Source organism: Medicago truncatula, chromosome 1 (assembly GCF_003473485.1).
Source record: "Medicago truncatula cultivar Jemalong A17 chromosome 1, MtrunA17r5.0-ANR, whole genome shotgun sequence".
NCBI lineage: Eukaryota > Viridiplantae > Streptophyta > Magnoliopsida > Fabales > Fabaceae > Medicago > Medicago truncatula.
The window spans coordinates 44,036,638-44,062,433 of NC_053042.1; the positions used below are offsets into that span (position 1 = coordinate 44,036,638).

Genomic DNA, 25,796 nt, shown 5'->3' on the forward strand with positions numbered 1-25,796 from the left:
TGATTTACATTAACAACAACGGTGCATAAAAAAGAAGATAAAATACCAAAATCATACTATTTTAGCTAAAAGAAAAACAAACACAAAAAAATAGCAGTTGTCACTGCGTACTAACAACGGGAATCTGCTGAAATTGTTGGAGAAAAGAAAAGAAGAGACTTCTCGAAGATGGTAGAACGTTACGTGATCACGACTTTGTTGCTTAGTTTCATCTCATTTTCTTCAATCGTTTTCGCTTCTTCTTCTTCTTCATGCTCCTCCATCGCTGGTTAGTTATTCACTTCACTTCTCATTCTTCTTTTTTCTCCTTTTTCAATTGATCTGTCAAAGTTCTTGTTAGGTTTTTGCTGATTTGAACTTGTCATTCCCTTCATTTTCGGAATAAACAATTACGCAGGGTTACCGCTTGTGAGAAATATCAGCGAGATTCCTCAGGATAGCTATGGTAGACCAGGTCTCTCTCACGTAACCGTTGCTGGTTCAATCTTGCACGGAATGAAAGAGGTATCCAACTTAGTTACTATTTTTCACCATCCTCTAAACACATTTTAAGTTCATAATGTTATTTCACACAACGTTTATTTTGATCGACTTATTTGAGTTTATATACTGTGTAAACACCAATGAGACTGTTTGGCAAAACTTATGAAAACATTATAGCTTTTCAAAACAACTTATAGTTTATACAGAAACAATATCTTTTGTTATGGAAATAGCTTATAATAAGCGCTTATTCTAAAAGCTGCAAAAATTGGCCAAAAAAAAGTTGCAAAAATATGTTGTTTATACAGGGTCGTAGTTACAAATGTAAGGCGAGATTGTTTTCTTCTAATATATAAACATGCTGTCAAATTGTCTTACATAATAGATTTCAAGTGGTAAATGTAGAGAGGAGTTAAGTAGTTAACTAAAGGAACGGCAGAGTTGGCACAATTTGGATTACTTTCTAGTTTGTTGAAACTTCTCAACCGAGATAAGTATTTGGTTCCTGATTTATGAAAAAGTTCTTTGAAGTTTATAGGTGGTTGTGTAGAAGTTAAATGAGAGGTGCTTATGAAAAAGTTGAGGTGGACAGGCTAACTTCAACTTATGTGGGAAGTTATTTTATTATTTAGAAGACTAGTAGTTCATTGCAAGATTATTTCATATTTTCTTTTTCTACATGTGCCTGTTGAAAATTTTATCCAAACCGGTTCTATGTGTAACACTTGGTGCTCATGCCTTTTGTTTATTGGAACAGAAGATTTGTTGTTGATAGTTACACTATATTTTCGAGTTGAAAAACAGATCATTTAAGGTCTTCCATCATGTTTTTCAAGCATCTGTGTGGTCAATGATGGTTCCATCTGTTGTATAATATCATTTTTGTGAACTTTTTATGTAACAGGTTGAAGTATGGCTTCAAACATTTTCACCAGGAACACATACCCCAATTCACAGACATTCTTGTGAAGAAGTTTTTATTGTTCAAAAAGGCAGTGGCACTCTTTATATTGCATCATATTCACATGGGAAGTACCCTGGAAAGCCAGAGGAGCACTTTATCTTTCCAAACAGCACATTTCATATTCCTGTCAACGATGCTCATCAGGTAAACCATTAACTACTGTGAGATTTTACCATCTTTATTTAGTTGGATGCTAGGATCTTTGTACGTGCATAGACACATATGAAATTTGAATATGTAAAACTTAGCATGTCTGGCTGTAAGTAATGCATGCAATTTTTGCTTAGTAAACAAAGAGAATGCTAACTTGATAAAGAAAGGTTATATTGAGTGTCATTATGTTTTGCTCACAGTTTTGCTTTAAGGGTTAGGGAAACCTCATGTTTAAAATCTAAGCTTTTACTTGAGAAATTATAGAAGGCCAACATGTAGAGTTGAGCGCACCTTGTCAACTGTGAACTGTAACTGGTGAGCTGATTGAAAGAGTACAAGTTCTGGTATGGTCAATGTACAGACTTCAGATTCAAATGATGTCTAAATAAATGTAAGTTGGTCGGAGTGAAGTAACTCTTAGGAGTTTGTTAGGAACTTCTTAACTGAAAGGCAGGATATCCTTAGATTGTTTCGAATATATAAAATAATGCATGCCCAACAAGATGGAAAAAATATGTACAATGTTTCAGAGAGCATTATCAAATGAATTTTTTTTTAATGGCAAATAATAGTGTGTTAGTTTTTTTCTCTCCCCCCCCCCCCCCAACATTAGCAAATGAATGATGCACATTTCTTTAGATAAACTTAACATATTTCTTACTTGTTCTTCGGTTACTCTGGTCCCCCTCTATTTTTACATAATTATGGAGAATATGCTTTGCAGCTTTGGAACACCAATGAGCATGAGGATTTACAAGTTCTAGTTATAATATCTCGTCCACCAGTTAAAGTGTAAGTGGCCTCTAGTCTCATTCTCCTTGGATTGCATGCTTTACTAATAAGGTGATAGTTGTGACACTGACATTTAACTTCAGAAACAAAAGAAGATAGTGGTGGTGACTCTTGTCTGGCTCTTAAAAGTATAGCAAAACTAAAGCTCTTTATAAATATTGATTAGTACAAAAGCATTCTTAGTTCTGAGTAACTTGGTTGATGGTATCCCAAAAACGCGAGTATTAACCTTGGCATTTCACTTTCGATAGATTATACATTGGTTTTTACTCATGTTTTTTAAACTTCATGGTAGTTTTTATGCAGAATTTAAAAATGAGAAATGCTAACGAGTGCCCCGCCCCGGGACACTCTTTAAGGTCTTTAAATGGTAACTTTGTCTGAAAATATGTGTAATCAATGCATTGGAAATTGAAATATTTGACTTTTTTATGAAATAATTTCTTGTTTTGTAATCCTTAAAGAGTGCCAAGAGTTTCCCCGGGTGCACTCGCTAGCAAGACCCTTTAAAAATTCATATTAAATGGGTGGCATTGAATTGCATTCTTTTACCCGTATCACATTGTCTTTGCCTACTTTGTTCTGCAGTCAAATAAAATAAGATGCTTAGTTTGAAGTCAATATCCTTAGGTTCTTTAAAGATTGAACTGCAATGTCCCATATCGGGGGTGGGGGGGCTAAGATTGATTTTGTTGAGGTGGCCACCAATTTAACAAATATATATAAAACTATTTCAAATAAAAGCCAAATCAATTTGCTGGCCTGGTGGAAACTTTAGACCGATTTTTACACTCAAGAAGTGGGTGCTTCACCTAACTAGAACATTTTAATTTTGGTGTTTGCCCTCTGATTCTCAGGGAAAGGGGCCCTGCTAATCCAAAGTTCTGCTGAGAGGTAAGTAATGCCTGGCCAAGAATTGTTCTACCCAGGAATCGAACCCAGGTTCTCCTGAACAATTCATCATTGGTGGAGTAACTAGAACATTTTTGGAGAAAGAAAATAAAATAGAAACAAAAAATATACAATCTAAGACTCAAACTACCTATGCTTTGCAAGACATCCCTGTGCCACTGGAACCCTAGCAATGAACTCTAATATGAAACAGATGATAATATATACAGACATAACTATTATAATGTATATATTTATCTATTGAGCAGAAGAAAGTTTTGGGGTGGTCATAGCTATCCCTAGTCCCATCTAAGATCCAACTCTGTGTATTGGTCTGATGATGGTTTCTATACTAAACAATATTTGAATCTGTTGAGAGACATTTCATAGTTGGCGGTGGTTCAATAGTTTTGCTCTGGAATGCACGTCTTCTATTCTACTCCATTAACATATGTACATTTTACATTATCTAACAGTGGGGCCGATATTTTTCTTTCTTTTCGTAAGTTGGCCTTTTCTCCTATTTATATTTTCAAAACGCAACAAAGGATTCAAACTTGCACTAGCATCAATTTCCCAAAGGGCACAGCCACTGGGCTATCTTGTAATCATGTTTTTATCCTGTTTTTAGTTGCTCATTAATCATTATGTTTTTTTTGGTTTTTCATTAGGTTTGTATATGATGACTGGTCTATGCCTCACAGTGCAGCGAGACTGAAATTCCCCTACTATTGGGATGAGCAATGTTCTCAAGAATCTTCAAAAGACGAATTGTGATTTATGGTCAAGGTGTACACTTAATACATGTTTTATTGCTGGGATGTTGCATTGTTGTACAGAATTTCTTAACTACAAGTTCAAAACTGTTAGACAATCATATTCTTTAGTCTAATATCACCACTTTCCACATAGACTTGAATAAATTAGCAGGTTCTAAAATTTTGCTACTAGTTGTTCAACATTGGTTATGCAAAACAAACAGAGGATTCTTTAAAAAGGGATACGCCCAAGAATGGCAACTCTTTGAGGTGCCTTGTAATCTCTCAAAATTAAAAATTTAATTATACTTGCTATAAAGGAAACTGATCATCCACCCCCCCCCCCCCCCCCCCCCCCCCCCGTTTAAATACTTAAGCAAAACTTACTCAAGTCTTTAAGGGAGGGTTCCCCAAGTCTTTGGATATTTATCAATTGATATCAGTGCTTGACTTAGGTGTTATGGGGTGCCTAAATCCCACATGAGTTGTCTGGATGCTAGGTGGAGTATTTAAGTGGCTTGATTCTTCCCTTTTGATAGCTAGCTTGTAGGAGAGGTTTCCCAAATCTTTGATACTTATGAAATTCATACTTAAAACTTGAAATTGGTGAAGAATAAATTAATGAAAAGTTAACTTCGGGATTGTTTCAGAAGTTAAATATATTTGTTGTATAAACACATGGATTTTTAGAGTAGTCATTTGAGATGCAACTCAACCTCGGGATTTGGATCCTCCCCATTGAAATTTTTTTCAAGTTTTCTCCATTTTTAATCTCCATCATTAAAACCCACTAACCACTTTTCTTTATAATTTAACACTCATTTTCTCTCTCATATTTGATGGTTGAGATTTCAATGGAGAAAACTTGAAAAAAAATTCAAAAGAGAGAATCCAAATCCCTCAACCTCGAAATAAATTATATATTCTGCTTTTGACTTGAAAATTAACCTCATAGGAGGCTCAAAAGGTCAAAACCGTACAAATATTTGAATATTCCTACCGATAGTCAAAGATGTTAATTCCAGTTAGAAAATAAAACCATCTACCAAAAAATTCATTTAGTTATTTGCAGAGAAATATAACTTAATAGGATGGTAGCTAATTTTTTTTTTCTCTTGGGTTGCAGCCATGAATTTTTATTACTAATAGAGTTCAGTTGAAAAATTTATACTAACTTTTTTAAAATATGAAAAGTCAATTTTTTTGCTAAAAAAGTCAAATTTGATTCACAAACAAACAAAGGACAATCTAGTAATATTCACACACAAAATAGACATATTAATTTCATTAACAACAATTTTTAGGAAACAAGAAGACAAAGATGACTTATAGGGACTGAGGGAGTATTTAACAACTTTTGGAAAAGAAAAAAGAACTGTTTTTTTTTGGTCACTTAGATAAAAAAAAATAAAAAATAAAAAAATAAAAGAACTGTTTGAGGCAATGGATATGCAATAGCAACCTAATTTCGTTTGTGATAAAAAAGTTGTCTTTTTATAGGAAGAAAATCATTAATTTTTTTTGAGAAAAAAAATCATTAAAATTTATTTACATTATTTATTATTACACACGTCTAAAAATTTATTCTCTCAATTCAAAACGATGGGAAACTAATTCAAACTATGTTTATAAGGTATGATAATGATTCAATGTAACGAAGGTGAAACTTTGTTACTCTTCCCTTAGATTATTATAGTTGGTGGCTCAGTCCGTTTACCATTCTCGATATAAGCTAATAGTCGTTTCTTCCTAAATACTTCTTGTGTCATGAGAGCCAATTGTCGTCATAATATATTTTATTTTAGCATCTTAAAAAAAAAAATCAATGTAACGAAATAATCTCCTTCACAAATATACACTAGTATAGTATCCGTAGGAAAGTCATTCCCGACTATTTAGGCAACCAATATAGAAGCCATATACAAATCTCTTAAAAAAAACACGTAAAAGTAAATTCGTATTGTACAAAGGTTTTGGGACAGTGCCAAATAGCAACAAAAATGGCAACTATATTAATATCTTTCTATATTATAATATCCTCCGAGGATTATTCTCTTCCCTACAATCTCTCTAACTAATCCCACACAAACATTTTCTTTTCCTTAACCTTTTTACAAAATTTGTCTCAAACCAGCTACGCGCAAACAAACAACAGATCAAGGAATTATGGCTCCAACTCTTTCACCTCCTTTTGCTGCTTGAGACAACCTTGATTTCTCCTACATTAACATAAAAGGAGACAGGATGGCCTTTGGAAAATCACCACTCCATGGCCTCCTGTCTTTCCTCCTTCTCTTCTTCTCCCCTTCTCTCTACCATCGTCATGTTTCCGCTGCAGTCACCGTCACAACAACCTCCATCCATCTTGATGTCGTACGAAAGCCTTCCCTCGATGCCCCTATATTTAGAGAAGCCCCTGCTTTTCGCAACGGCAATACATGCAACAAAGAAAGCATTCACATTTCCATGACATTGGACTCAAATTATCTCAGAGGGACCATGGCTGCTGTCCTCTCCATATTGCAACATTCAACTTGTCCTGAAAATGTTGAGTTTCATTTCCTTTGGGCAAGGTTTGAGCCTCAGGTTTTTCTAATCATAAGATCAACCTTCCCTTACCTCAAATTTAAGATTTATCGCTTTGAATCCAATAGGGTACACGGAAAAATATCGAAATCGATTCGTCAAGCATTGGATCAGCCTCTTAACTATGCAAGAATCTACCTTTCTGATATTCTTCCTCTTTATGTCAAGCGAGTTATATACCTTGATTCTGATATTGTTGTTGTTGATGACGTTGGCAAGCTATGGGAGGTTGACTTGCAGGGCAAGGTATTGGCTGCACCTGAATATTGCCATGCAAATTTCAGTGAGTATTTCACAGATTTGTTCTGGAAAGACGCCGAGTTAGCTCGTACGTTTGAGGGTCGGAAACCTTGTTATTTTAACACAGGGGTGATGGTAATGGATGTGGAGAAATGGAGGGAAGGAGGGTATACGCAGAAGGTGGAGCATTGGATGAGAGTGCAGAAGCAGAAGAGGATATATCATTTAGGATCTTTGCCACCTTTTCTTTTGGTTTTGGCTGGGGATTTGAAGAGTGTGGATCATAGGTGGAATCAACACGGACTTGGAGGTGATAATCTTGAAGGAAAATGTAGGAATTTGCATCCTGGTCCTATTAGTTTGCTTCATTGGAGTGGCAAAGGAAAGCCTTGGTTGAGGTTGGATTCAAGGAGACCTTGTTCTGTTGATCACCTATGGGCACCTTATGATCTCTATGGTCCAAACACTCATTCTTTGGAAGAATGAGTTGTTGACAAAGCGAACGGGGGAGGAGGAGGAGGAGGAGGAGGGGAAGGAAGAAATAATAATAATAATAATAATAATAAAAGAGGTGAGTACTTTTAACAATTTCATTTCTTAATATTTTTCTTTTTGTTTTTGAATTTGGTCCTTTGACATATTATAATTGAGAGAATCTGTTGAGGGTGAATTATAGTTTACAAGACTTGGCTGAAAGTGCTGAGGGAAATGGAGTTATAATTAAAATTTTAAAATAAAAAAAGCTTTTTGCAGTTTGGTTTTGAAGAAAATTAGTAAAGGGAAGACATGGATCAATTTGCAAAAGCCTATGTTCAAGACCTACCTACGACTTCAGAAGCCAAGGGAAAAGCAAATAAATATTTATACATGGAACAGTGTTGGTTATGTGTTTTTATGTTTTTTTTCTTTATATAAATTCTGGGTTTTTGGGGGGTTGAATAATAAGACAATTCCTTGGGCATTGGTTGTGTGGATGATGGTATCATTTGCATCAGTGACTGGTTGCTGGATCGATGAACATCGTCCAAAATTAAGTGTCCCTGAAAAATGATATCTATGAATTTTAATATTTTTTTTATTATCTTGATAGATTTTGTACATTCTTGTGTCCAGCTCAAATTGCTGTTAGAAGATTTTGCCGTTTCAAGTTCTATTTTTGACTGAATATTGTGCATGTAATTTATATAGTTGAAAGTTTAATCTAAACTCGAAATCTTGAAGGAAGGAAGTACGTGTTTGGATTCACAATGAGTTTGATATAATCACGGTGAGACACTATGACTTTTTGTGTCGATCCTATTTGTAAGTTGTAACGATAATTGTAAAAAAGATTAAAAACATGCACATCCTAAGGATAAGGTTACTATAACCCTCGATTTAGGCCCACCAACAAAAAAATATTTTTCATTAATTTTTATAGGAAAAAAAAACCTCATCAGCAATATTTTTTATTAATTTTTATAGACAAAATAACCTCATCAGCAGACAAAAAAGGCCACATATAATAAAATTTGTCTCATATCTCACTTACTATTAAAAATTATTGGACCGTCCTTGTAAGTGGTCTCAATTTTTACCAAAAAAACCACATCATTTGTTGTATAGGGGGATGTTGAAGCCTAGGCGGTCACCGGTCGTCCAATACCTAAAATTGTTGTTCCAAAACGCCCATGATTTTATGGCCTTACGATCAAGAGACAGGTACCAAACTTTTGAAACAATACACACTTACTTTTTTTTTTTTTAACAGCAACAATACACACTTACTAACTTGCTTAGAGTATTTGGATAGATGATTTTTGAGGGAGTTTTTTTTTTTTTTTTTTTTTAATTAAGGATGCTATAAAACATTTTTAAAAAATAATCAAGTATTATAGTAAAATTATATGATGACCTATCTTGTTACTATTTTGATTTTTTCTTTCTTTCAAAATCTAGAATATATACCAAAATATGGATTTACTCCCTAACACCTCTATCCTTCAAAATTATTTCTCCAAACATATCCCTAAGGTGGATGTTTACGGTCACCTTATAAATAGATTTTTTTTTTTTTGAAAGAAAGATTTTGTAATGATTTTTGTTTGATATGCATATTTTGTTATTTACACCATATCTAAAATTTAAGAGATAATAACAACAAAAGAACAAGTTGATTTATAGCTATTGCAAGACTCAAGTTCACCAAAGCTTAAATTTAATAAGTCTAAAATATGATTTATAGCTATTTTTTAGTCTTAACGCAAAACCCTCAATCATACCACCCTTACAAATTGTCATGCCAATTCACAATAGAATTTGCTATCTATGCATGTGAATCATGTTGATCTGTAAAAGTAACATTTGTCTTTTGAAGAGTGCACCCAGTAGAAGTAACATCGGTCTTTAGAAGGCTGCACCCAAGGCCTATCTCATTACTTGGTATAAAGTTGTTCATATTATCAAACAACAAAATATTGTTCGAAGATGATTCATTTACTTCTTTCTCAGATTCCCATAGATCACGAAGTTTTTGTTGAAACTCCTCCATTGGTGTCGACGTCTCTACAAAATAAGGTATTAATGATTAAAAAAAATATACATCATATACGGTACATATTAATGAATATTAGCTATTAATGTGTAAACATAAAAATGAGATTGATTGATCAATCTTAGACCGACTCTTCCTTAGTTGTCTTTTTTTGATCAAGTAGTCTAGTGGCCAGAGAAATTCACCTTAAAGGTGAAAAAATGAGGTGTTTGGGGTTCGAACTTCGACCCCTACATATAATATGCATTGTCCCTTACCAAGTGATCTAAGCTCATGGGAACTCCTTAGTTGTCTTTTTATTAGAATAATTATCTTAAAAAAATGTAGAAATATGGAGTTGCATCGTATGTGTGTTACAAAGTTTGGCAAAATATGTCTACGTCTTTTAATATAGATCAATTGTAGTTCCATCTTATTGATAGTGAAGCAAATTAAGGTTTACAATGTTACAACTCATACATAAATATTACGGTTCAAATTATAATAATACTTCTGAATTGTACCCCTTAAAAATATTCTTACAATGTATTTCTTGCTCACTCTTCTTGCTTGTCCCGTCCATTTTACACTACTTATGAGACGTACTCATCATTTTCATTTTCAATCTATTAATTTGATTATATATTTTAAAAAGGTTTAAATATGTATTTCATCCTTGCAATTAGTGGTCGTTTAAAATTTGGTCTTTGTATTCGCTAATCCTTGCAAACTAGACTTGCAATCATTAATCATTTAAAATTTCGTCCTTTGACCAACTTAATCACTGCCACGACATTAATTTGATGACATGGCAATCACTGTTACATGTGAAATTCCAATTTTGCCCTTAAGAAGAGAACAAAATATTGAAGAAAAAATTGGAAGCCCAGGGGTAAAATTGGAATTTCATGTGTGACAGTGATTGCCACGTCATCAATTTAGTGACGTGGCAGTGATTAAGTGGGGAGAGGGACGAAATTTTAAATGATTAAACAATGCAAGGGTAAATTGCCAGAATTAGCGATTACAAAGACCAATTTTTAAACGGCCCCTAATTGCAATGATGAAATACATATTTAAGTCTTTTAAAAACTTTAGCGGCATGTGACTTTCTCACACATCACAATAAAATCAATCAATGCATTATAAAAGGAAAAACGGATGATATAAAATGGAGGGAAATTGAATAACTTGAGCTTTAAATTTTGTGAAATATGGTGAACAATTAATTAACTTATTGCAATTTTTATTACCTGGAGTTTGGTTTGAAAGCTTTGGGTCACTTTGAGATGCTTTTTCAATGTCAAGGTCTAATGACATATTTTGCTGAGCTATCTTCGGGAGATAGTTTTCAAGGGTTCCTTTGGCCTTGAAATGCAATCCACAAGCGTTACACAAGATTGGCGTCTCATATGGTCCTTTACGCCAAACTTTAGTTTCTGTTGAAATCATGTTAACATATATAAATAAACAAGAGTGATAATAATGTAAGATGAGATTCGCGTTAAAAACTAGAGTAAATTAAAATAAAACTGTATATGCGGTTTAGTTTGGATCGATTTTTGGATATCCAAATTACAATTTTATGAAAGAAAAAAAAATATTAAAATTAATATCATAAAGACACGGTAAAATTATAGGTTTTATGCAAAATATAACATATAATATACTAAAAATTAACAATAAGGAAGGAAAAAATCGATTATGTTTGCGACACATGAAATAGTCAAAAAATTGAATTAATTTTTTTTGTTTTGTCAAGTAGCCTAGTGGCTATAGCTCACACAATTTAATTGTGGAGAAGTGAAGTGTCCGGGGTTCGAACCCCGACTCCTGCATATAATATACAACTACCAACTGAGTTAAGCTCACGGGGATAAAATTGAATTAAATTTAAATAATAAGTATTGTTAAAAAAAAAAAAAAAAACCCGATATTAGATTAGTTCGATATTGTATACATATATATTTTTTTAATATTTGTGTATACGGTTCGGTTTGATTTTGAAAATGGAATTCAGTATCTAATCCGATCAGAGCGGTTGTTACAAAAACCTATCCAAATACATCCAATAAATTTATGTTTTGTGCGGTTTTTTTTTTTGGGATCGGTTTACAGTTTTATTTTAGAACGTTTCGATGTAAACACCTCTACTTTGAATATGATTTCCTCGGGAATCTATGAAAAAAACTCAAGATAAGAGATAACTTACCATTAATTCCACAATGCACACATGAACCCGCCATAGAATATCGTAATTTGAGTTAAGATGAATGAGCAAGAACAAAATTTAACTAGCTGAGCTTGAATTGAGTAGAAGTGGCTAGTCTCTCACGAGCTGATAAACACAACTTTAGGTTTCAACTAGAAGAGGTTCAATATTTATTGTTCGACCATGTCTTGAACAATACTACCTTCAGCGGCGTGAGCCCATAGAAAACCAAACCAAAAAGAAAGTTATGTGATAAATATTAAAAAGTTTCATAAAACAAGTCAAATGAATAAATGAAATTCTAAAAGTTTCATACCTTTGTTTTTTTTGGTTGAATACCTCGTTTTGAATATTAGTCCGGTCTCATATATAAGAAAATATTATTTTTCTAAGTTTATTGAATAATTAATATATCTGGTCTATATTGTAAAAAAAATACATTAATTATTCAATGGACCTAAAAAAAAGAATCTTTTCTTATGTATGAGATTGGAGGAAGTAGTTTTTTTGTACAAACTAATACACAACCTACCACATAAAAAATGAATGTTTAGATACAGTTTTGAAGGAATCAACTTTAAATATTTGATCAAACTCTATTGACATCGCATCTCTATCCCAACTCCCTATGACTTCGCATCTCTAAATGTTGATTTTTATTGTATTTTTTTCATATCTAATTTGCTACATTGTTATTTATATTTTTGAAATTAAATAGATTAAGAATACTCGAGTTTGATTATTGACGGGAAAAAATTTTGGTCAAATTTTACTTATTCACATGGTTAATTAAGATGTAATTTATATTTTCCAAAATGGAAAAAATTATCAAAAAAAGGTTGGCCACATTGGCCAAACCAATAGACAAGCTCCGCTTGTAACATTACGGCCATTTGCCGAGTATTTAGCCTACACTTAAGGATTAGCCGCATAATCGAGTCAATATTATATTACACTTTTGGTCCCTTAAAATAATTTTTTGTTTTACTTTGATCAATTAAGTTTGTTTTTTTATTTCTTTGTTTGACCCCTTAAAGTTACAAATGCACACTTTAAAAAGTATAGCAAATCAAGCAAATTGAATAAAATATTATTTTTAAATTACTTTTTTTTTGTAGCTTCTAAACGTTGTAATGGTCCTAAAAAAAAGTTGTAGCAGTGGTATTTTTTATTTATTTATAGCTATGTTAAAGTTGTAACCTTTGGTTTAGAATTTCTAACTCAGCTGAAAAAAATGTCAAAATTATTAAGTTAGACACCAAGCTCAGGATTTGAATCACAGCTCATCCACTTGAGTGTAAGTTTTCAATGACTATTATCATTTCATTTGTCTACCAAAATAAAAGTTGTATCTAAGTGGTTGGTTGAAGCGTTTAATGAACTTCGGTTAAGATCAAATTAATCACGATACATATTGATTTTTAGTGGAAATAATCTTTGGTTGTTTTCTTTAAATTTCATAATATTAAGGTCCTTTCTCATCTAACCTAAAAGTCGCCGCACTCCTTCCCTTCTTCTCCAAACCTCTCGTCGTCTTGATGTAGTGGTTCTTGGTGGTGGTGCAACGAGTTTTCTACTCTGCATCACCGATCCACCCTCATGGGTTGGATCGTCCCTTCGTCGACAATCTTTTGTTTTGTCGTCGGTTTGAAAACACACACGAGTTTTGGTCCTAGGTGCTATCAACACACGACTCTGGTGTTTTTTGGGCCAAGATGGCTGAAAACCCGGTGTTGCTAGGTTTGCAACATCTGGGTCGGTTTTTTTGGTTTTTGTTTGAAGTCGTGTTATCTTCCTTGGAGGTGGCGTCAATACCGTGTTTAACTTGCAAGATGGCTGCGGTTCATTTTTGGCTTTGTTTTCTTGATTCCATTACAGATTTGTTGAGATCTGCAGGGTTTCAAAGTTTCGGGATTGCGCCTGTCGTGCAAGAAAAGATAGGTTACAAGTCGGAAGAGAAGGTTCTGTTTCGACATAATTTCGATCTTGTGTACTTTGTAGTTTTGTATCCTAGTCATCCTTATTTTTAACATAGGACGGTGTGGGCACGATAGAGTCGTTAATTCTTGCTGCCGTACAGGGAGTTGATGGATTTTGAATAGTTTTTTATTTGGACTGTGAGGCTCGAAAGAGTCGTTTAGCTTGCTCCATTATTGCAGGAAGTTGATGGTACATGAACCGCCTCCGCATTGAAAGAGGGTTCAATCACCGCATCGAAGATCTTTATTTAGTTTTAGGATTAATTCAAGGTTGATACACTTGTGTGTTGTTTTAATTTTTGCATCATCCGTTTGGGGTCGACTTACACTCTTGTATGGTTTTAATGGGTTATGTTTATGTCCCCCAATTTTTATGTATTTTTTTCTCCCATTTTTTAATAATATTCATGAGCATTTGACAAAAGATTAGAGTAGGGTACCAACTTAGTTGAGAGTCTCTCTTTTAGATGTCATTTTACTCTTTATTAAAATTAATATTAAGGTCATTTCCCTCGAGAACAAAATTGTTAATTAAGATCGAAATATATTTTTTTATAATGAAAAACATAAAAAAATAAAAAATAAACTATCATATCTACCTTTAAAAAAATAGTAATTAATATGTTCCAATATCCTTTATAAACTTTAATAACTAGTATTTTATTCAAAACTAGTATTTCATTAAATAATTATTTTATATATTTTTTAGTATTGTCATGTTTCAAAACTAAAGTACTGAGTTTTTTTTTTTTTTTTTTTTACTGTGGCTGAAGTTTGAACTATGTACCTTGCATATATATTATGTATTGTTTCTACCAACTGAGCTCAACTCACGAGTTTAATAATTAGTAATCATCTCTAAAATATTTAGGAATGCCATTAAATAATTTTAATATTTAAATTAAAAAAAATATAGGCAAAAAAAAGTCCAAAAGTCAAATGTTTTTCAACTAAATTCATTGAGTTTTTAGATTCATTTTCCTTAAGTTTTGTTTTTTTTTTTTTGAAACATTTTGCTTAAGTTTTGTTATAGAAGAAGCATGTAAAAAAAATAAATAAAGAGATGATATGATTATAAATTGAGCAATGCTATATATCAAGAAAGATTTTATCAAGAAAATTTCAAGAATGACATGGCAGAATAATCACCCTTAGATTTTATCAAGAAATAGTCTTGAAATTAATGTTAGCCAATAAAATCTCAGCCTGGCCGGAAATCATGGGGTGGTGGGTGTTATGTATTTTTTTTTTATGAAATATTAATAAATGAGACTGAAATCTAAAGGTGATTATTGTGCCATGTCATTCTTGAATCTTTCTTATAAAATCATTCTTGATATCTAGCATTTTCTTTATAAATTATACGTATGCAAATTTACTTTTTTTTTTTGAGAGGCGTATGCAGATTTGTACACGGTGTAAAAAAATAAATTAAAATTTACTATGTTTTAAAATTAAACCATTAGTTTTTTGACAAGATTAAGCCATTAAAATTATGTCCCCTGCAGTTGGTAAGGACACTGCATAATATATATGTAAGGTCTGAGGTTCTAACATCATACGCAAAAAAAAAAAAAAAAATCATTAAAATTATATATACGCACTAAACGTCCAAACCTATTATTTGACTCTTAATGATTTTTTTTTATAGGAAACTTCGAATGAATTATCATTAAGAAAATTTAAGCCATAAATGTAGAATTCATTCTTTAAAAAAAAACGTAGAATTTATTAATTATTTTAATGCAATATACTTAATGACGTTTAATTTAATTTTTCTTAAAACAAGCATTTAGTTTAATAATTTTTAAATTTTTTTGTTTTTCTTGACAAATTTTTAAATTTTGTTGTTGATGTAGAGTATCCATTGATTATTAGGCGTGCTTTGGAAAAGCTATGTTTGAAGACATGTAATCAAAATGAATATGCAAATATAATTTGAGTTAAAAAGTATTGAATATTGATGATAAATTTGACATCTACAACAAATTGTTTCAACTAATAAAGTAGTAAGTTATCGTCTATATATTTGACATGTAAACCAAACTGTTTCAAATAATAAAGTGGTAAGTTATCGTCTATATATGTGTCAAAAAATGTTTTTTGAGGAAAAAAAAAGTTATTGTCTCTATATGAATTGTTGTTTTCAATTTGGCGATTAACTAAACCTATAAATTAAAACAATGAATTGGGGGAGTTTTCAAGATTGGTTGTTTGTTTACAACTAAATTCAAAAGGATTTTTTTTAATCAGCAAATATTATTAAACGTCATCCTCGCAAGACGCCAGATATGGACGAATCAAGATACAAATGGTGCCGCATATAGACGGTACATCATAACCACCTAAAAACACATCTGGAGATTAACCCACCGAAACACATCACACCTAACACGGACTCAAAAAAAAAAAAAAAATTGTAAACACGATATCCACCACCGCCTATCGTCACTACTAAATTCAAAAGGATTGAAACAAAGTTTCTACTGTGATTAGGATTCTTTAAATCTCATTTATATTCTTAGTTGGATTAGCACATGTTCCTAGACCGAATACTTTTTAAGGTTTATACTTTTGACGTCTAACAAAGTAAGACATATTCCAACTACAATTTCATAGACCTCTTCGTGAAATATTGCTCCTCTAATTCTTGTAGGGACTTATATTCTCAAAAGTGTTTGAGAAGGTTAAATCTAGTCATACAAGAGGAATTTTCAATCTCCATCGAATGCATCTAGTAAATAATAGCCAAGTCTTAACGGTATACAAAGATCACAGTACAAACCTCAAATTATCTATATATTCACTCTAAAAGTGAATATATTTAACTACTAAATTATTTGACAAAAAAGTTATTTCACCGGTCACCACCTCATCATCAACAACAATATTTTTTTATAACAAATTTGTCTACCAAGTGAAGCTCATACATTTTAATATAAAAAAGTAGAGAATTTAATATTTGAATCCTAACTCCAACATGATATTGTTCTATTAATTTATTTATTTTTGGTCAGGAGTTTTTTTTTTTACAAGTCCTATTAAGAAACATAAAAGAACTTGATATGAAAAGAGAAAATATTAATTTAAAATTAAAAATATATAGATTTGGTTGATAGATAGTACTTCCTATAAAAATTTTAAAATCTTCGAATGGCATTCAGCTAACTCAATTCACTCTCTAATCTCTCCTTAACCTCATGAATTTCTTCAAATCCGTTTTCTCCGACGACCCAGATCCACCTCAACCCGAATCCGAACCCAAACCCAACAATGTAGACCAGGATCCAAATTCCGGCGCCGGCGACGGCGACACTTGGAACTTCGGCGGACTCATGAAAACCCTCGCATCCAAATCCGAATCCATAATCGAAACTTACCGTCGCGATCTACAAGAATTCAGCACCGGCTTAAAAAACGAGATCGAAGTTGCTCAAGATTCCGTCGGTGAGATTGGAACCACCGTCATCAAAGGAACGGCTCAGATCATATCTCAAGGTAAGGAAGCAATCCTCGCCGTTAATCTCGATTCCGATTCCGATAATAGCACTGCCACTGCGAATCGCGATTCGAATCGATTGGATTCGAAGCGATATAGTAGGTTTGATGCTCAGGTTCGTGCAATTCAGGGTGATGTTGGGACTTATACTGAGATGCCTGAGGATTTGAGTGAATTTGATGAGTGGAAATTAGGGTTTGTGTTGGATGAGAAAAGTGATGAAATGGAGAAGCTTTCGAGGGAGAATGATGCAATGGAGAGTGTTTACAAGAGGGTTGTTCCGAATGTTGTCGATCATGAAAGTTTTTGGTTTAGGTATTATTACAAGGTTTATAGGTTGAAGAAAGCTGAAGATGTTAGGGCTAGACTTGTTAGAAGAATTTCCAGGGAAGAAGAGGATTTGAGTTGGGATGTTGAAGATGACGATGATGATGTGGAGGAGGAGGAGAATGAAGGTGAAGTTAAAGTTAAATCAGAGATTGTGATCAATAAGGAAATTGGTGGTGAACAATTGGTGGAAAAGGTTGATACTGATTTGAAAATCGGTGCTTCTGGCTCTGGTGCCAGTGATGAGAAGAATTCGAGTGTCGAAGAGGGGCAGCATTTGAGGGAGGAGGAGTTGAAAGTAGAAAAGAAAGACAATGTAATGCAAAGCAATGAACTAGGTGATGAGAAGGATAAGTCTGTTGAAGAATCACGAGTTTTTGAGAACAAGGATGATGATGGCGGTGTTAATAAAGCATCAAAGTCGGTAGTGGATGATGCTGCGAACAAGGAAGTTTCTGTGGGTGAGTCTGATGAGAAAGTGATAGAAAGGAAGGATGGTGATGAAAAACCTTCTAGTAAGAATGAGTCCTCTGTGGTTGAAAGTAAGCACATGGAAAATGAGGAGGAAGAGGATCTTGGGTGGGATGATATTGAGGATCTTAGTGGTATTGATGAAAAGAAGGAAACTCAATCTCAGAGTCAGAGTGATAGCACCAGCAAAGTTGATTTGCTGAAGCGCCTTAGTACTGCAGAGGAAGATGAAGACTTGAGTTGGGACATTGAAGATGATGACGATGAGCCTGCTAAGGCTTGATATATTTGATTCATTCTGTTTTGATTCCTCAAAAGAAATAGTATATGTGTGCCATTTTTAACAAAAAGAAATTTGCATGTGTCTTTTTTTTGTATTTTGTTGAATTATGATAGAAGTAATATTGTGAATTTGTGATTTCATTTCTATACTCATAATGCATCAAAAACAATTGTTTCTATAGTAATATGACTGATATCTTTTCTTATTTGATTATACATTACTTGTGAAAGTCTCACTCCAACTCCAATGGTTCCAACATAATACGCCTTTGTGTAATCGTATCGTCTTTTTATATTAAGCACGAGAATAGATTTGATTCATTCTCCAACAATTCCCATGTTATATTTATTAGTTTCCTTGGCTGACTCTCCATATGAACTTTGTTATACAACAAGCTGTGTAAATGGAAGTTCATATTTTTTTTTTTTGGGTACAAATGGAAGTTCATCTTAGAGTGATCTAAACAACCTCTCATTTCTACCCTTGAACGATTCAATGTCCAACTCTTATATTGCTTCTTCTGAGGTTGAGCAGCTTAGGGTTTATGGTCTGTAAATGGACATTGATTATGTTTGAGTCGCCAATGTTTGAGATGAAACTTGTCTGAATTGCATAGCCACGACATTAGAAGCTTGATTGGCAAACTCAGTTCCCAATCAAAAGTGTCTACGGAGATGTGTGTCAATAATGTTATCTTAATAAATTTCTAGCGAAAACTAAATGCTAGATTTGCTAAGAAAATGTATAAGCATTTCAGATGCTCATAACAAGAAAAATTTGAGTTTGTTGTAATTGAGATATTGAATAATCTTATACTGGTGGCATCTTTTAATCTTTCAGCTAACATGTATGCACAAGGAAAGTCCCCTTGGAAGGCAAAACAATGTATGCCTTATGTAGTTCAATTTGTCTACCAGGTGCCTGAAAAGTGCCATAAGAATATATGTGGTACAAGTTCCTCAACCAGCTACAATGAAGCCTGAATTAAGTGATTTCAAAGCTTACATTGCAAAAAATTGTCTGGACTTAAATATATTATAAGATGTAATCATTCAAAGCTACACTGCATTGGTCTTTTTGGCTCATTGCAGATGACATAATAAAAAATATGGATTATTACAGGGCCTTTTAGCCGTGGCAGGTTTGAGATCTTGACTTTGAGATAGGTAGGTGTCTACTATTTCATTATTCGTGTTATATGCAAAATATACTCTTTAAAAACTGAGTTGTGTTCAATTTTCAAAAAGCAAGATAAACAATATTCAAATTAAAACAAAATGAACGAACGGGTTTGCTGTAGTTCTTCCTAGAATGAAGTAGCTGAAATCAAAACTGAAAGCGTCAAATATACAAGTCTCTCTCATAGTATAACCTTCAACTGTTAGAGGATGAGATGCATGATAAAATTAGGTAACTGAATGTTAAGAATCTGTTTCCACTTTCAGATTTACTCCCTCCGTCCTAAAATATAAGCAAAAAAATCTCATATTCTTTGTCTCAAAATATAAGCAAAAAAGACTAATTTTTATGCTATTATTATGTTTTTTCAAACAAATATCTTTTCCAATGTAAAATTAAATGCAAATTGCATTCAATTTGTTCTCCTTTTTATTTTCTCCATAATTTTTAACCAATGAGAATTATTTTTACATCTTTCCATGAAACTTATTCCAAGGAGAACACAAAAAATTATACCTCAAATCACTACTAAGTGTTAGTTTTCTTAATAAGTGTGAATTACTGTTTTTTGCTTGTAAATTAGGACGGAGGGAGTAGGATGTTGATTCAACTATTTAAAGCATGTTGTTCACATAGACACACATGAATACAAACTCAGAAATGGAAGCAATAATTCTAAGCAAGAAAATGACATTAACACGAAGCATGGTGTTGGTAATGCAGAGGGGAAAAATCCACCGGAAATACTTGCAAGAATACCCCCTTCAAAGATTGAACGTGCATGTAATTGTGATTCAGACATGGCTAATTGTCCATACAAGTCTAAAAAGCAGTTAAAACAATCCATAACGAAGACTGAACTTGAGATATAACATCATATGGAATAGAGAAGCATAAATAAATAATACGCATCCCGGTGACGATTTGATTCGTCTAAGAAGATGGTTAACTTAAAATATCATTCTTACAAACTGATATATCAGAGATAATTCACACTCTTCAATTTTGAAAGCTTGACTATTCTACTAAAGCTCTTACTGTGACTGGCAAACATAAAAACCGTTGTGAACTCCACTAGATTCTACTCTATCCAAAAGGGAGAAGAAGAAAAAAAAAGAGTAAAAGAAAGAGTGTGAAAAAAAGAAAGAGAAAAAAGAATGAACCAAACTCATGTAGCAGCACTGGGGTGGACCCTGTTTGTACAACAAAATGAAATGCTCCTGTAGAGCAAATAACCGGGGCTTGAAAGCCAGCCACCTATCATGTTTCACAAGTCTTTGAACCCAAGGCTGCTTCAGAACCAAATTTGTTCTCATCCTTCAACACAAATGCTAGGTTCAGAAGTGGACTCTCCAATGTGTGGCTCAACAGGAGAAGGCAATGCTAGAAGCCTTCCTTTTTGCGCACGTGGTGGAAGATGCTTTGTGGGTTTTCTGGAAGGAACATTCCAGGGCAAGAAGACTCCAGTACCACCCCCAGCCAGTTTGCGGGGATTCACTGCCATAGGACGCATAGGTGTCAGCATCATCATCGGGCCGGGAAGCATTCCCCATTTGGGCATCATCATGTCCATACCATCATAGCCACAGCTTAAAGCTCCATTTGGCAAAGCATACGGGTTAGCGATGGCAGGTTGCCACATAGTCATTGCGCTTGTCATGGTAGGAGTTGGTGATTGACATTGATTGGAGTCTGGCCTCACTCTGAAGAAGGTGATGCTTACCCTTCTGTTAGGAGATGGACACATGACATGCCTTGCCATGTCAGCACTGTTTCCTCTCATCACCAGAAGAGACCTGTAAAATCAAGTGGTTATTTATCAGTTAGTACTGTACAATGATTGTCTCAATTTCCTCGCACGAGATATTCAAAAAAATATCTCAGCAGGTAACTATACATTCAGCAGCAATGATTAACTTGATGCTTGAGCTGAGAACATTAACAAGGCTATTGATAATTAAACTAGGTGCTATTTCAACTACAATCTAGCAATTGATATTTTTGAGATACAAACAATCAGTTTTTGTCTCTGGCTTGAGTGACTCCAAGTTTGTCTGATATTGAAAAACAAAACAAAAGTACCAAAGAAATATCTATCCCAATAATATGCATAGAATACGAGCACATAATTGCATCCTGTAAAATGCTAGCACTTCATATTATTCACTTACATCTGTCCTATATATGTTGAAGGTACTTCTTCCATTGATTCCAGCACTGTGCTAGAATCCTAATTAATAAATGGAAGATTAGGACTGCAAAGAGAATAAGTTCTTTGATATGTACCCCTTCTTCAATGACAGCATAAGTGGTCCCTTGTAGTTCCCATCGTTTTCACTCATAAGAATACGCCCAAATGCCATGGTTGATTCAGATAGAAGAAGAGTGGTCACAGGTTGATCCAGATGCGGTGGTTTCAGGAATGGCTGAGAAAACTCCCCCTAAAAAATATAACAATATTTCTAAATGGTTATTTCACTACACACTACAAATGATCACAGACTATTTTTTTTGAAGAAGATGATCAGAGACTATTACAAGGTAGAATAACTTTAAAAGGAGTGGTAAGAGAGAAATGGTACAAAATTTACCTCTTCAAAAAAGTTGATGATACAACCATTTGGTCTTTTGTACTCCGGAAGTAAATGCCATTGAATAAAGTGATCAATAACACGCTGCAGAAGTGCCGGAATTGGCTCTATATTACCTGAAAACGAAAATCCAAAATGAAAAAACAGAATTACAGAGCATATCTCTAGTTTAGAATCATCATTTATGCAATATTTGAGATCATAAGAATGAGATTGTACTTATATTAAGGTAAAGTAAAACTACTTGATAAATCAAAATTTCTTCAATAAATTCTTCTTACTTTTTGTGTCCTCCTTTATCTGTCCAAATATTGGAACACCAAGCTGAATGAGCTCTCTCTTGTTACCTTTCATCTGTTTGTTGAATAATATAAAAGTTTCACCTACAAAGGATGCAAGAGAAGTAGCAGTTTAAGAAATATTCGATTCATTATATAACGGCACGGATAATTTGGAGCTGCCATAGATGGTCTTGGTATATTTTTCTAAAAATGAGAATATCCAGCACACACAAAGTACAACAGTGGTTTACCAGACAGTTCCCCATTCTGACCAGCAGTATGGATCTCATCCACAAAATCTGACAGCTTGCACAATTCTGAATCAGTGAAAACGTCTTCATATAACTTCAATCCTTTCACAACATTCACCTGCAAATTGCAATCAGCTGTTATTCAGAAGTACTGCAGTAATAATAACCTGAATCTTAATGCATAAATTAATTAGGACGAAATAAATGTAATGTAATGTATTTTAAATTTGTGACATAAAGAAAGAACTTGCCATATGCCCCTTCACTGACTCTTTTGCTGTAAAACCTTTTGTCAACTTAAACTGTGTAGCACGTCCTTCACACTCTTCATGATTGGAACATATATTAATGTTCATCGAATTAGCTTGATTTTCTTGTGATCCTGCACATAAAAGCCATGCAAATTTTATAATCCTCAATTTCTAATACCCTCTTTTAGTAATACAAACACTACACAGTACACAGCATGTGCCACGATCCCCAAAATAGCTAATCTTTTTGTTATTATATGATTTATTCAATGATTAATGCTTAATTATAACATTATGGAACTAACATTAAATGAGTATTTTAACTGAAATTTTATAGTGTAACATGTTTGAAGAGTGTGATTGTTGAGAAATACTTGTCCTTTTCCTAAAAAGTGGTGTCCACCACTAATGTGTGCCCAAGCACTAACATTAGATACATGTCTGTTTTCAGAGTTGATGCATCCAACTGACCCTACATGTCTTTTTCCTCCCATTTCTTGTTTGTTTTAGCAGACTAGAGGCTGCTACAAGTTTGATCATAAAGTTCTAGCATTTGATGTTTTTTATTTTATTTTATCTTTGAATTATTTTAATGATTTTACAAATAGCTTTACTACATCAACATCAAGCATATACTTCTATATGAGTTATAATATGTGTTAGCATATTCTTCACCTAGTAATCAATAATTCATGAGAAAAACTTGAATTTGGCACCCAAAATTTGACCCACCAACCCGAACCACAAACTAGTGAGGTCACCAACACATCATGTAGGGTGGTCCCGATGGCTGAAACTGAAACAAAAATAACTCTGCACACACTTTCTAGTTTCTAGATCCAAAAAAAACTTCAACCTTAACATAGTGCTCCATTTGTCTGGTCATACCTCAAAATCCCTAAACTAACCCCCCATGTAACCCACATACACCAACCCTTTACTCTCTTTTTCTTATTATACCTCTTTGTTCTCAAAACGGTAAACCCCACTTAGAAAAAACAGTACTTTACTTTACTTTATTACCATTTCTATTAGTATCCCAAAAAAAAATCATACTTTAATTACACAATTATTAAAACAAGAACTTGTAATCTTGTTTTACAAGCAAACAAAGTTAACACACGGTTTACCCATGACTGATGAAATCATGAAATTGAACACTCATCAACATCATTCATATTGGTCAAGATGTTAAACAAGTAAAGTCTGTTATTGAGTAACAGAAATTTTGACTTCAAATGTTGGAAATAGGAAACAAAAACAAATTCCAAAACCAAATTTGATTGCTGGAGATACAAAAATGTCTCTTTCCAAAACTTGAACCACAAAAAACAAAGAATTAAAAAAAAATTGTTCTTTATAAAAACAGATACTTAAAGTCGCTGTTTATTTCAATGAAAAGGTAAAAAAAAAAAAAGGTATTAATAATAATACTTTGTGTAAAAAAAAGACTCCACGAAAGAATACTTTATTCTTTCTCGTAAATAAACAAAGTAAAAAAAAAAAACTCTTCCATTTCCAAATGTTTCTTCCAAACAAAAAAGAAACAAATTGTAGAAAAATATTAATAAATCCGTGAAAATTGAAGAACGTATTAACAAAAAAAATGTAAACAAAGAAAGAACAGAGAGATTCAGCTATGAATGTAAAAATTAAAAAAATGGAAAATTTATAATATAGTTGTCAGAAAAATAATGAATTTATAAGAATAATAATATATAATTAATTTACCTGAATCAGTAATCTCACTCTCAGGGGAATCATACTCCTCGTGTTCATCACCACCACCGTCGATCACTTTCTCCTCTGTTTTCTGTTCCTCCTCTTCCATCACAACGATGTCGTTTTGAATAACCTCCTCAACGGTATTTTTTTTGTCAGCTACTGTTTTAAGCTGAAGAGCGACATCAGCAATGGAGTGATACTTCTGCATCTGAAGGATTTGGATCCAATGGAGTCTCCGACGATGGATAGCGGCGAAAACATTGCTGTAATCAGCGGCGGAGGAGAGGTGAGAGAGATGAGAACAGAGAGCGTCGATGATTGCGTTGGCAGCGGCGAACTCGCCGTGAAACCAAGCGAGGATAGCGTCTTTGGCGTAGGAGTCAGAGACGAGCATTGGTGGTGGTGGTTGAAGAGGAGTGGTTGTGGGACCTACAACGGTAGGTCGATCGGTGGTGGTGGTTGTTGTTGGACCAGCCGCCATGGATGGAAGGAAGGAAGGAAGATGACAATTGTTGTTTGTTTGTGTGATCCGAGATGTCGGGAAGAACAATGATGTTGGTTCGAAATCTGGCTTTAGAATTGTCGCAGGTGAAAACAGAGGTTTGTTGTTGTTTTTAGAGAGAGGAAAAAGGGTTTAGGCTTATTATGAGAGTGAAATGGGAAATACTAAGAATGAAGAAATGAAATATATGATGATGATGAAGAAATGATGATATGAATATGAATATGAATATGAATATGAAGATGGCTTCTCATGGTAATAATAAGAGTGTTATGTATGGTTATACTGTGCCCACTTCAATTTCACCACAACAACAACAAGGTTCCTTTTTAACGTGGCACTTTCACACACCATTTGACGTGCCCAATTTCTTATTATTTTACATGAGAATCTATTTTTCTTCATTTCTTTATAATTCACATCAATGTGATTTATTAATCTAACCGTATATTTATTAATGTGATATATAGGATTAAAGTTTGAACAGAAAATTAAAGTTTATGTGAGTTGAATTTCAACATTAATCAAAGTTAAGACAAGTTTTAAAGTTCAAAAAATGTTTAAAGATAATTATACGATATCTATCGAAGAAGACTTCACATTAATGACGAAAGTTGAAACATTACATGTGAGTTAACACCTATTAATTAAATCAACATTTTAGTTTCTACCTCTTATGACATGGTGTACTATTGTTATACATGATACATTATTACTCTTGTGATAAATCACTTTATGACTCACGGCAAGTTGTTGTATTGTATCGTATCGACGAAAATTTATTTGATTTTTTGTATGATTCCTAATGTGCTAGGATATTTATGTGATTTTTTAATTATTGCTTTTATTTTAGTCTATGCATTACT

General features: G+C 33.4%; 4 protein-coding genes across 4 annotated transcripts; 3 read left to right on the forward strand and 1 right to left on the reverse strand.

Annotated features, from left to right (window-relative positions):
• On the forward strand, nucleotides 1–4,230 carry LOC11420038 (auxin-binding protein T85). The gene is made up of 5 exons (XM_003591568.4): nucleotides 1–268; nucleotides 398–504; nucleotides 1,388–1,591; nucleotides 2,325–2,392; nucleotides 3,955–4,230. Exons 1-5 carry the CDS (start codon nucleotides 169–171, stop codon nucleotides 4,058–4,060), a joined length of 585 nt encoding a protein of 194 aa, XP_003591616.1. The 5' UTR covers nucleotides 1–168; the 3' UTR covers nucleotides 4,061–4,230.
• Nucleotides 4,231–5,994: 1,764 nt separating this feature from the next.
• Nucleotides 5,995–7,353, forward strand: LOC11420039 (probable galacturonosyltransferase-like 4). The gene has a single exon (XM_003591569.4). The coding sequence runs from the start codon at nucleotides 6,286–6,288 to the stop codon at nucleotides 7,351–7,353; it is 1,068 nt and encodes a 355-aa protein (XP_003591617.2). The 5' UTR covers nucleotides 5,995–6,285.
• A 9,333-nt stretch (nucleotides 7,354–16,686) lies between these two features.
• On the forward strand, nucleotides 16,687–18,363 carry LOC11410236 (BSD domain-containing protein 1). The gene has a single exon (XM_003591572.4). It carries the CDS (start codon nucleotides 16,771–16,773, stop codon nucleotides 18,148–18,150), a length of 1,380 nt encoding a protein of 459 aa, XP_003591620.1. The 5' UTR covers nucleotides 16,687–16,770; the 3' UTR covers nucleotides 18,151–18,363.
• Nucleotides 18,364–20,203: 1,840 nt separating this feature from the next.
• On the reverse strand, nucleotides 20,204–25,208 carry LOC25484804 (RNA demethylase ALKBH10B). The gene is made up of 7 exons (XM_013613796.3): nucleotides 24,435–25,208; nucleotides 22,704–22,834; nucleotides 22,453–22,570; nucleotides 22,202–22,303; nucleotides 21,921–22,036; nucleotides 21,616–21,770; nucleotides 20,204–21,125 (listed from the first exon to the last, which is right to left on the reverse strand). The coding sequence occupies exons 1-7, from the start codon at nucleotides 24,907–24,909 to the stop codon at nucleotides 20,642–20,644; spliced, it is 1,581 nt and encodes a 526-aa protein (XP_013469250.1). The 5' UTR covers nucleotides 24,910–25,208; the 3' UTR covers nucleotides 20,204–20,641.
• Between the last annotated feature and the right edge of the window lie 588 nt (nucleotides 25,209–25,796).